Below are 15,317 nucleotides of genomic sequence, written 5' to 3'. Positions count from 1 at the left end.
CCAAGCTACACCTCCAGCCCTAGTTTTTTATTCTTTATTTTGAAATAGGGTCTTGCTGTTGCAGAGGGCCTCACTAAGTAGCTGAGGTTGTCTGAGAACCGCGATCCTTCTGTCTCAGCCTCCCAAATGCTGGGATGACAAGCACGTGCCACCAGGCCTGGTTCTCTCTTTGTCTTTTTCTGTGGTTACTGGAGATTGAAGCCGGGGGCAGCCTACCCAGAGGCACACCCCAGCCCTACTGCTGAGGCTCCCACTAAGTTGCTGAGCCTGGCTTCACACCTGTGATCCTCCTGTCTCAGTATCCCAAGTCCTGGGATTACAAGAGTGTGCCACCCCATGCCCCCAGGCCCGGCTTGAACTCTCCCTCTTGTTTCTGGCCTCTGGGCGTGAGAGCAGAGTTCTTCCTTCTCTCAATCTCTTCCCACCACCGTGCCCTGAGCTTCACATACTTTACCTGGCCCGAACCCCTGAAATCTCCAGAACTGCTAGCAAATAATTATCCTTCCTCTAGACTGTGTCCTCAGCTTTCTGGGCCACAGCAGTGAGCGTGCAGACTGGAACGCTGGCTCTCCGCTGGCCAAGGGTCCCCATGTGAAGAGGCTGACGTCACCTGGGGGGCCAGGAGCCGCGAAGGCCAGGGGTCAGACAGTGTCTAATCCCTGCCCTGCCGCCTCCTGGCTGTGGCCTGGCCAGGCAGCTTGGACCCTCAGTGCCTCACGCACAGACCACAGAGCTTCAACACTGTGGCCTTCCGTCCAGCAGGCAGGGGCTGGAGGCCCAGAGAAGGCGTGGTGTTTTCAGGGCCATGCAGCAAGGCAGAGCAATGTCAGGAGAACTTGGGCTGAAGGGTGAGGACACAGGTCAGTGGGAAGGCACAGGCCCACACGGCCCTGCCCTCTGGCTGGTAGTTGTCACGGAAGAATGAGATACAGGCCAGTTGGCTAAGGGCACCTCATGGATCACTGCTTGAAAGAGTCAGAAACTTTATTCGCAGGCCTTTTGCTGTTTCTGAGCATAGAGGTTTCCTGCCTCTAGGGAGCAAGGGAGTGGCGTCCTGCGAGGGCGGGGGGCTCGTCCCTGCCACCGGCCAGTGTGCTGGGGAGGAGCCCACTCACTGGTCCCAGGCCCCCACCAGGGTTAAGGCACTGTGTGTTCATAGGAAGGCGCTCATGGCTGGCTGGTAGACGCCGCCGCGGCCTTCTTGGGGCTGCCGAGCGCAGGCTTTGAGGGTGGTGTCTAATTGGCTCTAGGAAGCCCTGCCGGCGAGGCGCGGCCTCAGGATGGGATCATGCCTTTGCTCCTCTTGCGGTCGGACATGGTTCTGCGGTTGTGGTTGGCTCTTGTTGCCTTGCTAGCTTCCTTCTTCCTGCGCTCCTGGGTGGTCTCACGGCTCTGCCCGTGGCCCCGGGGGCCGCCGGCCACTGCTGCCGAGCTGTCATGCCGGTGCCTGAGGGAGCAACACACCATGGGGAGAATCCGCTGGTCAGGAGAGCTCTGCGGGGTGACCCAGGGCCTACCTAGGGTCACCAGGCAAGGACACACCCCACATCCCGGGTCAACTCCAGACGTGGGCAGCGGAGCTGAGGGGCAGGTGCTCGTAGCTGGTGAGGAGGAGGCGGCCCGGTGCGGCCCCTCCCTTCCCCATCCAGGACCACAGACTACGCTAGCCGGTGCTGTCGTACACCCTCTAAAAACCAAATGAGCTCAGACACTCGGTTAGGATCTTTTTACTCATCTCAGCTGCTAGGATGGCCCAGAGCTCAGGGGGCTGAGATGGATGAGAATTCAGGGTGGCTTTGCTCTCTGCTCAAGAACCTCTGGGACTTCCGGGAAGATGGCGACCAAGAAAAGCAGTGTTTACAAGTCCTGCTAACACTTGATCTCTATTGCCACAAAAATCAGCTCTTTACATAGCCAGAAAACACTATCAGTAGAGAAATTAAAACTGTAAATACAAGGGACAGAGAAAAAGAAGACTAGAAGAACAACCAAAGAGCGGAAAAGAAACCTGCCTGGCTTGTGGCGGCGGGTGCAGTGCCAGTGCTATTTTGCCTCAGAGCACCAGGCTCCAGAGAGGAAAGGTAAACAAGGAGCTGACGCGAGCAGCTACGGATCAGTCGGGTGTAATTCAGGAGTCTTTTCAGTGCAAAGAACGTCTAGAACTCCCAGTGGCCAAGCTCATCACGTCCTCCGGGGACTCAGAATGGAGCTCAAAACCAGAAAAGAAATACGTCAGTCTCACAGCCGAGGGCATGGCAGCGGCACCATATTACCAGCAGCTGAGGCGAGTTCACCACGCCTCTGAGAGCTTCAGGCCAGCGCACGACAAAAATGTAAGTGAAATTGTGGCCCCTACAGGAGAAATTCTAGCACTGCATTCCCAGGGACTAGTGCAGCTTTGATAAATTCCCTGGGTCTGAGATCTTGCAGTTCAACCCAGTGAAGGAGTAGGAGTGGCAGAGATACCACATTCTAGTCACAGCTCCCCATGGGAAAACACCCAGCCCGGTTTCCCCTGGATCTTGCGCAGTCTCGACTAACTCCCTGGGTCTGAGACTTTGAGATACAATTCAGTAAAGGAGTAGCGGCGGCTGAGATTACCACAAACCCCAGAGATCCAGAGCACCCTAAGTGAAGTTGTGGTGACCTGAAGAAGAACCCAGAGAAGGCACAAACTCCAGAAATCATGGGAAGGAGGAACAACAATGGAGCACTGAACTCCCACAACCCCATAATATCAGAAAAGCAGTGATCTCCAGATGATCAAATCAGGAATGTAACTGTAGAAATAATACAGAACTTTTGAAAAGAATTTAGAGAGAGTCTGAAAGAAATAAAGGATGCAATCATTGAAGTAAAGGCATCAATTCAAACTATAAACAACTGATTAGACCACATGGAGAATAGAATCTCGCTCCTAAAAGATGATCACTCCAAAAACGAACGCATAGTTTATAACTTAGAAAAAACAATTCAACAGCAAGAATTGGGCACTGAAGAAATATAGGGCCATTTTTTTTTTTTTTTTTTTTTTGGTACTGGGGTTCCTGGAAACCCTTCTACCTCCGGGTTACACTCCCAGACCTATTTTATATATTTTTTATTTGGAAACGGTCTCTCCAGCCAGCCCTGCTGCTTCGAACCTGCATGATCCTCCTGTCTCCGCCTCCCAAGCGCGGGGATTACAAGTGTGCGCCACCACGCCCGGCAATATGGGGCCATTTTAAGAGAGCTAACCTAAGAATAATTGGATTAGAGGAGGGAAAAGAAGGTGAAACCAAAGGGATCAATAATCTCTTCAAAGAGCCGGGCGTGGTGGCGCACGCTTGTAATCCCTGTGCTTGGGAGGCTGAGATAGGAGGATCGCATGGGTTCGAAGCCAGCCTCAGCTACTTAGTGAGGCTCTCAGCAACTCAGTGAGACCCTGTTTCCAAAAAAAAAAAAAAAAAAAGGTCTGGGAGTATAGCCCGGAGGTAGAAAGCCTCTGGGTTCTACCCCCAGTACCATCAAAAAAATAATCTCTTCAAAGAAGTAATAGAAAATTTTCCAAACACAGAGCAAGACGTTGATACACAGGTTCAGGAAATTTAAAGAACTCCTTTTAGACAAGATCAGAGAAAAGGTTCCCCACGCCACATAATTGTTAAAATGACCAATGTAGAAGCCAAGGAGAGAATCTTAAAGGCAACAAAAACAAAAGGCCAAGTGACATTCAGAGGCAAACCAATTAGAATCACTCCAGACTTCACAAACCAAGTCATGAGAGCCAGAAGGGCTTGGAGTAACATATTCCAAACTCTGAAAGAAAACAACTTCCAGCCAAAAAATTTCTACCCAGCAAAACTATCTTTCAGATTAGATGGGGAAATAAGAAGCTTCCATGACAAACAGAAACTGAAGGAATTTATGTCTTCTAAACCAGCACTAGAGAAAATACTCAGAGATTACTACAAAGAAGAAATAGGTAACACACACAAGAACCAGAGAAACAAGAATTTCCACCCAGCAGACAACTAAGCAAAGAAGAATAAACAGTATCTCAAACAGAAATAAAATCGTAACATGTTAGGAATTAAAAATCATCTCTCAATAATCACACTAAATGTAAATGGCCTCAAATCCCCAATAAAAAGACATAAAGTGGCAAAATGGATTAAAAACCAGAATCCATCTATCTGCTGCTTGCAAGAAACACACCTTACAAGTAAAGATAGTAACAAACTTAAGGTAAAGGGCTGGAGCAAGGTCATCCATGCTAACAGAACTCGAAGGCAAGCAGGAGTAGCAACTATGATATCAGACAAGTTAGACTTCAAGCTCAAGCTTACTAGAAGAGACAAGGTCATATTTTACTAGTAAAAGGAACAATCCAGCAAGAGGAAATAACAATAATCAACATCTATGCCCTAAACATAGGTGCAGCTACTTTCATAAAACGAAGTCTTTGTGACATGAAGTCACAAATAAATCCCGATAATACTAGGAGACTTCAACACCCCTCTCACACCATTAGACCGATCTTCCAGACAAAAGGTCAGTAAAGATGCCTCAGACCTAAAGAACATCATTAATCAAATGGACCTGTTGGACACATAGAGAATATTTCACCCAACTACAATGGAGTTTACATTTTTCTCAACTGCTCACAAAACCTTCTCCAAAATAGATCACATCCTGGGCCACAAAATGAGCACTAGCAAATTCAAAAACTGTTACATACTTCCCTGTGTCTCTTCAGACCATAACGGAATGAAACTAGAAATCATTTATGACGACTCAGAAAAAACACATAAATATGTGGAGACTGAACACCACACTTCTGAATGAAGAATAGGTCATAGAAGATGTAAGAGGTGAAATCAAGAAATTTCTAGAAATAAACAAAAACAGAGATTCAACATATCAACACCTCTGGAACACTCTGAAGGCAGTATTAAGAGGAAATTTTATAGCACTCAGTGCTCACATAAGAAAAATAGAAAATCTTCAAATAAATAACCTAATGACACTCCCCAAAGCACTTGAAAAACAGGAACAATCTAACTCCAAAGCCAGTAGAAGACAGGAAATTATTAAAATCAGAGCATAAATCAACGAAGTAGAGAATAAAATAACAATACAGAAAATCAACAAAACCAAAATCTGGTTTCTCGAAAAAATTAACAAAACAGATAAACCACTAGCCAACCTAACTAAAAAAAAAGAGAGAATCAACCCAAATTATGAAGAGATGAAAAAGGAGACATTACTACGGACAGTGTAGAACTCCAGAGGATTATCAGACACTACTTTGAAAAAATACTCCAACAAAATGGAGTATCTGGAGAAAACTGACAACTTTTTAGATGAATACAACCTTCCTAAACTGAGTCAAGAAGATATAGAAAATTTAAACCAACCAATAGCAATCAAAGAGATCGAAACTGTAATAAAGAGCTTACCATCAAAGAAAAGCCCAGGACCAGATGGTTTTCCAAGTGAATTCTATAAAACCTTTATAGAAGAGCTAACCCCAATACTCCTCAAACTATTTCGTGAAATAGAAGAAAGCAGGACTCTCCCAAATGCATTCTATGAAGCCAAGATCACACTAATACCAAAACCGAATAAAAACAGTTCAAGGAAGGAAAACTACAGGCCTATATATCTGATGAACTTGGGTGCAAAACTACTAAACAAAATACTAGCAACATGCATTCAAAACCACATCAAGAAAATCATACACCATGACCAGGTAGGGTTCATCCCAGGGATGCAAGGATGGTTCAACATATGAAAATCAATCCATGTACTTCATCATATAAACAGAATCAAAGACAAAAACCACATGATCATCTCAATAGACACTGAAAAAGAATTTGATAAAATCCAGCATCCATTTATGATAAAAAGCACTGCAGAGAATTTGAATAGAATGAACATATCTCAACATCATAAAGGCAATCTACAAAAAGCCCACAGCCAACATCATATTAAATGGGGAAAAACTTCGAGAATTCCCCCTAAAAACAGGAACAAGACAAGATGTCCAGTATCACCACTTCTCTTCAAAATAGTACTAGAGACTCTAGCCAGAGCAATAAGGCAAGAAAAGGAAATCAAAGGAGTACAAATAGGGAAAGAAGAACTCAAACTTTCACTATTTGAAGATGACATGGTATTATATTTAGAAAACCCAACAAACTCAACCAAAAGGCTTATTGAGCTGATCAACAAATTCATCAAAGTGTCTGGATACAAAATCAATCTCAAAAAATCAGAAGCTTTTCTGTACACCAACCATAAATCCACTGAAAAAGAAGTTCAGAAAACACTTCCACTCGGGATTTCCCGCAAATAAATAAAATACTTAGGAATAAACTTAACCAAGGAGGTAAAGGACATCTACAAAGAAAATTATAAAACACTGAAAAAAGAAATCGAAGATCTTAGAAGATGGAAAGGTCTTCCATGTTCATGGATAGGCAGAATAAATATCATTAACATGACCATCCTTCCAAACATGATCTATAGATTTAACACAATGCCCATTAAATTATCAAGATTATTCCTCACAGACATAGAAAAATCAGTCCTTAAATTCATTTTTTAATTTTTTTTATTTTTTTTGCCGGTCTGGGGATGGAACCCAGGGTCATTCGACCTCCAAGATATACCCCCTGCCCTAGTTTTTATTCTTCATTTTGAAACTGGGGTGGGGGGGTCTCACTGAGTTGCAGAGGGCCTCACTAAGTAGCTGAGGCTGTCCGCAAACTGCAATCTTCCAGTCTCAGCCTCCCGAATGCTGGGATTACAAGCATGTGCCACTACGCCCGTCTTAAATTCATTTGGAACAACAAAAAACCCAGAATAGCCAAAGTCGTTCTCAGCAACAAAAACCAAGCAGGAGAAATCACAATACCTGACTTTAAGCTATACTACAAAACCATTGTAATAAAAACAGCATTGTACTGGCACAAAAAGAGATACATAGACCAATGGAGCAGAAGACCTAGAAACAAATCCACACACTTACAGCCAATTGATTTTTGACAAAGAGACCAAAAACATACACTGGAAAAAAAAGATAGCCTGTTCAACAAATGCTATTGGCAAAACTGGTTAACCACGTGCAGAAAATTGGAAATTAATCCCACTTTCTCACCCTGCACAAGAGTCAATTCAAGATGGATCAAAGACTTGGAAATTAGACCTGACACCTTGAAGCTCCTTGAAGAGGAGGGCATAGGTACAACACTGCAACACATAGGCACAGATAAAAACGTTCTCAACGAGACCCCAAAGGCACAACAAACTAAAAGGCGAATCAATACGTGGGATTGCATGAAACTGAAGAGCTTCTGTTCAGAAAAGGAAACTGTCAAGAACCTCAATCAAGAGTCAACAGAAAGGGAGAAGATTTTTGCCACCTACTCCTCCGATAGAGGATTAATATCTAGAATATACAGAGAACTCAAGAAACTCAACACTAAAAAAAAAATAATCCAATAAAAAAATGGGCAACTAAATAGATACTTCACGAAAGAAGAAATTCAAATGGCCAATAAATGCATGAAAAAATGCTCAACATCATTGGCAGTCAGAGAGATGCAAATCAAAACTACCCTAACCCCAACTAGAATGGCAAACACAAACAACAACAAATCCTGGTGAGGATGTGGAGATGTGGGAACTCTAAAACATTGTTGGTGGGATTGCAAATTAGTGCAACCACTTTGAAAAACAGTATGGAAAATCCTCAGAAGAATGGGAACAAATCTACCATTTGATCTAGCAATACCACTTCTGGGTATCTACCCAAAAGAAAGGAAACCAAACTACCAAACCAAACTACCAAATTGTTCAAAGCACCGGGCATGGTGGCGCACACTTGTAATCCCCGCGCTTGGGAGGCGGAGACAGGAGGATCGCGCAGGTTTGAAGCCAGCCTCAGCTGCTTTGTGAGGCTCTCAGTAACTTAGTGAGACCCTGTTTCCAAAAAAATATTAAAAAAAAATTGTTCATAGCTGTACAATTCACCATAGCCAAACTATGGAACCAGCCAAGATGTCCATCAACAGATGAATGGATTACAAAACTGTGGGATATGTACACAATGGAATTTTACTCAGCCATCAAAAAAAACCACAATTACATCATTTTCAGGGAAATGGATGGAACTGAAGGACATTATGCTAAATGAGATTAGTCAGTCACACACACAAAAAAAGAAATCAGATGCTTTCCCTACTATGTGAAAGCTAAGGGGAAATGGGTCATAGGAGGAACTCTAGATGAAAAAGGAAATCCTACAGAGGAGCAAACAAGACAACCTAAATGAGGGGATGGGAGGGGGGAAGAAGGAAATTCTCTAAAGCACACAATGTACTTAAACATATCGAAATCAACCACCAGGCCAAGCAAGGGAAGGAGGGATGGGAAGGGAATGGGGTGGGAATTGGGTAGGGGCTAAGTGGGTGCTGTGTGCATGTATGTCCACACAAGTTTTTTACCCCATTATGATGTATGAATACAGTGCACCAACAAAAAACATTTAAAAAAAAGAACCTTCTGTGGCTCCCTACTGCCTTTAGAATGAGATCTGGATGCCTCCCCGCCTGGCGAGGCCTCGGCACCTGAGTGCACTGCTGTGTGAGGCCCAGGGTGAGGATCCGGCCTGGCTGGAGGCTCCTTGGTCCCTCTGGACTGTCCTCCGCAGGAAGGTGGGGCTGGTGGGAGCTGGGCTGCCTGCTGAAGAGCCTGCCCTGCGTGCCTGAGTCCTTGCCTCTGCTTCCTGACAGCGCCTCTGACCCTTCCCTCCCTTGAGGGCTCAAGCGTTCTGGGTCCCTGTCATGCCTATCAGCCAGGAATGACACGTCTGGTGGGCTCTCCTGTTTTATCTATCTTTTTGTGGTACTGGGGATGGAACTCAGAGGCAATCTACCTCCCCAGCCCTATTTCTTTTTCTTTTCTTTTCTTTTCTTTTTTTTTTTTTTTTGTGGTACCAGGGATAGGACCCAGGGGCATTCTACCTCTGAATTCTACTCCCAGTCTGATCTTTTATTTTTGAAACAGGGCCTCACTAAGTTGCAGGGGGCCTCACAAGTTGCTGAGGCTGGCTGAGAACCTGCAATCCTCCTGTCTAAGCCTCCCAAGTACTGGGATTACAAACGTCCATTACCACGCTTGGCTCCCTATTTGTTATTTTTTTTTATTTTTTATTTTTTTGCAGTACCAGGGATGGAACCCAGGGGCATTCTACCTCCAAGCTAAACCCCCAGCCCTATTTTTTTTTTTTTAATTTTGAAACAGGGTCTCACTGGGTGGCAAAGGGCCTCACTAAGAAGTAGCTGAAGCTGTCCACGAACCATTATCCTCCTGTCTCAGCCTCCCAAATGCTGTGATCACAAGTGTGACCACCATGCCTGGCTCTGTTATTCTTTATTTCAAAACAGTGTCTCACTAAGTGGCCGATGGCCTCACTAAGTATTTGAGGCTGGCTGTGAACCTGCGATCCTCCTGTCTTGGCTTCCCAAATATTGGGATTAAAAGTGAGCGCCACCACACCCGGCTTCTCTCAGATTTTATATTCTGCCCCACACTAGCTAGCCATGGACATACATGTCCCCAGGCTGAGTGACGGACCTTGCAGTGTCCGCTACGAATGTGGACTCCAAAGCTGAGCCATCTGAGTTCAGAGTGTGTGTGTGTGTGTGTTTGCGGGTCTGGGGATGGAACCCAGGGACATTCTACCTCCAAGCGACACCCCCAGCCCTATTTTTATTTATTTTGAAACCGGGTCTCACTGAGTTGCAGAGGCCTCACTAGGTAGCTGAGGCTGTCCTTGAACGCGATCCTCCTATCTCAGCCTCCCAAATGCTGGGATTACAGGCGTGCGCCTCCACGGCTGGCTTAGCCTCAGTCTTTGATCTACCACCCACCAATTGCATCAATTTGTGACTTTGGGCTGAGTCTCCTTGTCTGTAAAATGGAGCTCATGATAATAATGGATACTTTCTCAGGTTTTCATGAAAGCTAAATTAACACACAAGAATCAGTTCGTGTTTCTGTTTGTTTTGGTACGGGGATTGAACCCAGGGGCATTCTACCTCCAAGATATGCCCCCAGCCCATTTTTTTAACATTTTATTTTGAAAGGGGTCTCACTGCTGAGGTTGGCCTGGAACCTGTGATCCTCCTGTCTCAAACTCCCAAGTCCTGGGATGACAGGCACGCACCACTGGGCCTGGTTGGTTTATTTGTGGGTTTCCTGGGTGGTCAGCTGGGCCTTCCCCGATGGGTCTCCTCCCACCAGGATCAGCCCCCCAGATGCTCACCCCTTCCTGGCGAGGAAAGCCATGCGCCTGGCTTCTGCCTTCTCCCTCAGCACTGCAGGATCCTGCACAAAATGGTCAGGCTGTGGAGAGAGAGGAGACAAAATCTGCAATCAGGAGCTGCCCCGCTCCACTGTGCTGTGGTGGGCCATGCTCAGTGCATCCTGGGCCAGGCATGGGCAGGTGCAGCACGGCGGGGTACCTGCTCGGAGCTGGACCTGCTGCTCAGGCTTCCAGCTTGTATCTGTGCTATCCTCCTGTCTCAGCCTCCCAAGTACTGGGATTACAAGCGTGTGCCACCATGCCCAGCTCCAGCCAGGTTTTAAGAAACCCAAAACAAGTAGAATTAGTAATATGAAAACTGGGAGATTTTACATAAAAATCTGGGCTGACACCTGCACCGGGAAGAAGGAAAACTCACAGACATCCCAGCCTCTGAGGATGTCTACTGGTGACCTGCCCTCAAAACATCTGAACTTTTCACCCTGGTGGGAGGGCGCTAGGGTCCAGGGTCCCCAGCTACTTCTTCCTTTCGCTTGAATAGCACTGCTTTTATCTGTTTTGTAGTGTGAGGTTCTAGCTACAATTTCAGTTGAAGAAAAGCTTAGCTGCTGAAAAACAGAATTTTCAAACACGCTGGTCCAGGAGACCTCTGCGCCCCGGGGCTCTAGCTGCTCTCTGATCTCAAGAACTGCCACCCTAGGCACAGGGCTGACAGGTTCCTTCTTCCTCCTGGACTCCCAGGCTAATGAGTGCAGCAGCTCAAAGGCCCAGCCTCTAATCTCTCCCCGGGGCCCTCACTGGGCGCGTTCTATGCCAGCCAGCAGCAAGCTCTCCAGGCAAACACCCGGCCCCTCCGCAGTGGTGTCGGCGTCGCTGGGCTGCCCGAGGCCGGTGCAGGGAGGGAGAGGAGTGCGCAGTCCCATTCACCCTTCAGAATCGGCCCTCTTCTTCATCTGCCGCCCTACCCACCACCTGCCAAGGAGGTACCTTGGGGGCCTCGTCTTCAACCTCCTCCTCGTCGTCGTCATCGTCGTCCTCCTGCCCCTCTCCGGGTACTTTGGTCCTCAGTACCCGAGGGATGGTGAAGGGCCTGAGGGTTTAGAAGGGAGATTGAGAACTAGGCTAGGCCTCAGGGACAGGGAGTCTGGCTGGGAGAGGGAAACTCAGGGGCTGGGGAACCCCAGAGGGCTTACAAGCCAGCATGGCTCCAGGCCCTGGATTCTTTGAGGGTACCAGGGTGTGCTGTGGAGTATCAGGGAGGCTGTGCTGGGCCTGGGGCTCTGCAGTTCTCCCTGGAGTTGGGCATTTCCACTTTGATCTGTGTTGGTGTGTGTGTGTGTGTGTGTGTGTGTGTGTGTGTGTGTGTGTTACTAGGGAGAAAACCCGGGGGCATTCTACCTCCAGGCTACACCCCAGGCCAATTTTATTCTTTATTCTGAAACAGGGTCTCACCAAGTTTCTGAGACTGGTCATGAACCTGTGATCCTCCTGTCTCAGCCTCCCAAATACTGGGATTACAAGGGTGCACCACCACGCCCGGCTGGTGGGAGTGTGTGTGTGTGTGTGTGTGTGTGTGTGTGTGTGTGTGTGTGTGTATGTGCAGGCATGCATGTGGTACTGGGATTTGAACCTTCGGCATTCTACCTCTGAGCTATGCCCAGCCTGGGTTTATCTTCTGTTTGGAAACAGGGTCATGCTATGTTGCTGAAAGTCCTCCTTTGTTGCTGAGGCTGTCCTGGGAGCTGTGATCCTCCTGTCCTAGCCTTCCGTGTGCCACCATGCCTGCTGTGTTGGGGAATCTCTAAGATTTCCCTGGGAAATGTTTTCTGCAAACTAAGAAGGAAAACATGACACTACTTCCTGGGCCCGAGTAAATGCTGCCCGGCTCAGGGAGGATGGGGCTGGAAGAGCACCGGACGCGGGGTGGAGCCCCTGGTTCTGCCGTGACTTGCTCCCGTGACGAGGCTGGGCGTCCCCATCTGCATATGCTCTGAGCCCCCAGACCCGGAGCCTGCGCCTCACCTGCGGCTGATGAGCTCGTCGTCGGAGTCGGCGTCGTTGGCGCCCACCTGGTTGCCGTCGTACGTGTCGTCGTACTCATCCTCGTAGTCGTCACCCTGGTAATCACCCGGCTGCAGCGGCACCTGCGACGGCAGGAGCGTGGTGTGAGGGGCCCGGGCCGGCAGCTCTCCCGAGCCCAGCAGAGGCCCCGCTGGGCGGCCCACCTCCTCAATCACCACGCTGTACTGCTGGTAGCGCTGGCGCTGGGCCGCCACCGCCCGCTTGTCGTTGAGCAGGCTCCGCGTGCTCTCTTCCTTCCTGGGGAGAGAAGAAGGAAAACCATCAGGCTTGGTGGGGGCGTCTGCAGAGGGCCCAGAGACGGGCTCGCCGTGGCGCCCCTTGGACTGGCCCAGGCGGAGACCCTTGAAGGGGGCCCACCCTTCAAGCCGTGAACTCCCTGGGGAGGCCCCGGTTGTGTGCACACACAGGTCTGCTCAGGGGCTTTCGGCATTGATGGTAAGAGTGAAAAACACAAAGCGTCCCCTGGCATCACAGTGAAATGGCCACACGTGTTAGAGGTTTGCACCCTCAGTTCTCAAGGACGGTGCTGACCCATTTGTGCTGACGAGGAAACATGTCTAAGATTCCCAGGGAAAGATCCAGCTTTTAGCACCTCCAGCATGATCCCCGAGCAAAGGCACCCGCTGTGTCAGGGCGCATGTGCATGCGTGTGGGTACAGGGAGGCCCAGGAAGCACCACACAAAGGGGCACAGCCTCCCCTGGGAGGGCCGGGAGTCTTTGAATCTTTGGGAACAAACCAAAAGGAGGAGGAAGGCCAACAACAAAGACAAAACACACAAAAAAGACAGACGCTGGGAGCCGCGCACACACCTGCCATCCTGTTACCAGGGAGGCCGAGCTAGAAAGGATTGCAGGTTCGTGGCCAGCCTCAGCAACTTAGTGACACTCTCAGCGTTTCAAAATAAAAACTAAAAAGGCTGGGGGTTTCTAGCTCAGAGGTTGCATGCTTTTGGGTTTGATCCCTCGTACCCATGTTTTATTTTATTTTTTGTATATGTAGTTCTGGGGAGGGAATCCAGGCACATTCTATCTCCGAGCTATACCCCAGCCCTATTTTTTATTCTTTAATTTGAAACAGGGTCTCACACTAAGTTGCAGAGGACCTCACCAAGTAGCTGAGGCTGTCGGCAAACCTGCCATCCTCCTGTCTCAGCCTCCCAAGTACTGGGATTACGAGTGTTCACCACCACGCCTGGCCCCAAAAATTAAAAAAAAAAAAAAAAAGAAAACAGATAAAAAAAGAACAAGACCACATGCAGACTGAACCCAGGGGTGCTCTATACTGAGCTATGTCCCAGCCCTTTTTATTTTTTATTTTGAAACTGGGTCTCGCTGAGTTGTCCAGCCTGGCCTCAGACTTGTGTTCCGTCTGTTTCAACCTCCCAAATTGATGGGATACTAGGTGTGCACCACCACACCTGGCCACAAGCAGCTCGTTCTCGTGATTTTTCTTCTCCCCTCCCCTCCCTCTCCCTCTCCCTCTCTCTCTTTCTCGTACTGGGGAATGAACCCGGGGCATTCTACCTCTGAGCTATACCCCCAGCCCTTTTATTTTTCGTTTTTGAGACAGGGTCTTGCTAGGCTGCCCAGAGTCTCACTAGTTGCTGAGGCTGGCTGTGAACCTGTGCTCGTCCTGTCTCAGCCTCCCAAGTGCTGGGATCACAGGGGTGCGTCACCACTCCTGCTCACCGTGGTTTTCTTCCTGAGCTCAGGGGGAGCCCTAGGAGCCTCTGGGGTGTGGGGTGAGGAAGGGTGGCTTCTGCTTCACCCCACTTCACAGCAGCCTCCACCTATGTGTTCCACAGTCCGGGCTTTCCTACAGTCTCACTGGAAGAAGTCTGAAAGTCTGATCCCATGCCGTCGCAGGAGAGGACACAAGGGCAGTGCCGGGGAAAGAGGCGGACTTGGGGTCACAGCCTCAGTGGGAACTCAGGTCTCCTAGCCATGGTTTTGCAAACCTGTAGAAATACTTGGCTTGTCAGATGTGTACACAGGCCCGTGGAATGTAGTTTCTGTCCCCGCAGGGGAAAATCAATATGAGATGCCAGACGAGAAAATCCAGCTTAGCTGTGAAATCGGGACTCTGGAATGTATCAAGGGTAAGGGGGGAAAAGCCAGAAGAGGCACAAAGCTGTATGCAGCGTCTATACAAATCCTTTATCAACAGGCTCGTGGTGCAGGGAGGCGCGGGCGTCCAGGTCTGCCCCGCTGTGTGCCCGGGAGCTCGGGCAGGTGGGGGCCGCAGCGCAGCTGGGCGGGCTTGGCTCTGTCTCTCTCCAACATTCTTTTTTTTTGCAATACTGGGGATGGAACCCAGGGGCATTCTACTTCTGAGCTACACCCCCAAGCCCTACGTTTTATTCTTTATTTTGAAACAGGGTCTCATTGAGTTGCAAAGGGCCTCACTAAGTAGCTGAGGCTGTCTGTGAACCCAGAGTCTCCTGTCTTAGGCTCCTGAAGGCTCTTTGGTGCCAGTGGCCTCTTGCTGCGTGGCCCCTGGCAGGACTAGAAAGAGGCCTGACAACCTGCACCCGCCCAGTGGGGCCCTGGGCGTGAACACAGCAGGGCCTGTGGAGCCTGGGCAGGGGAGTGGGGTCTTGGTCCATGACGCCATCTGAAGCCAGGAAGGAAAAGAAACCCAGGCACAGCCAGCTGGGGAAAGGGTCTAGCAAGGCAGGCGACAGTAGCTTCAGAGCCTTCTGGAGCAAGGCGCTTCCTGGGCCTCCTACAAGGCCAATGGCAGTTAGCCAGGGCACACTGCTCTCCTGAAACGTAGCAGAAACGTGTCTGAGACCCATCCCTTCCCGGTTTCCCTGGGCCCGCTCTTCAAGGCCCATCTCAAATGGGCGCTGCGGAGACACTTTGCAAGCGAGCGGCTAGGGGCCCAGCGAGGCCCAGCAGCCTTCCCAAGGCCGCAAG

At 48.8% G+C, this 15,317-nt stretch overlaps 1 protein-coding gene across 8 annotated transcripts in view; it reads right to left on the bottom strand.

Moving 5' to 3' along the window:
• Window positions 1-1,062: 1,062 nt before the first annotated feature.
• Window positions 1,063-15,317, bottom strand: part of ASCC2 (activating signal cointegrator 1 complex subunit 2) — a gene marked incomplete at its 5' end in the record, with an annotated part of 50,534 nt that continues 36,279 nt past the window's right edge. For 4 of the 8 annotated variants that reach the window (XM_080717869.1, XM_080717872.1, XM_080717875.1 and 1 more), the window contains 5 exons: window positions 1,063-1,447; window positions 10,316-10,395; window positions 11,303-11,405; window positions 12,338-12,459; window positions 12,541-12,634. In XM_080717869.1, the coding sequence (XP_080573995.1) occupies window positions 1,276-1,447; window positions 10,316-10,395; window positions 11,303-11,405; window positions 12,338-12,459; window positions 12,541-12,634 (571 nt within the window). In that variant the 3' untranslated portion in view covers window positions 1,063-1,275. Of the gene's footprint in view, window positions 1,448-10,315; window positions 10,396-11,287; window positions 11,406-12,337; window positions 12,460-12,540; window positions 12,635-15,317 lie in introns of all 8 variants that reach the window. The other 4 variants (XM_080717868.1, XM_080717871.1, XM_080717870.1 and 1 more) reach the window with 2 other exon arrangements.

Source organism: Muscardinus avellanarius (genome assembly GCF_963383645.1).
Source record: "Muscardinus avellanarius genome assembly, chromosome: 21".
Taxonomy (NCBI): domain Eukaryota; kingdom Metazoa; phylum Chordata; class Mammalia; order Rodentia; family Gliridae; genus Muscardinus; species Muscardinus avellanarius.
The sequence above is the reverse complement of the archived record's forward strand: the minus strand, read 5'-3'. Positions and strand labels throughout refer to the sequence as shown.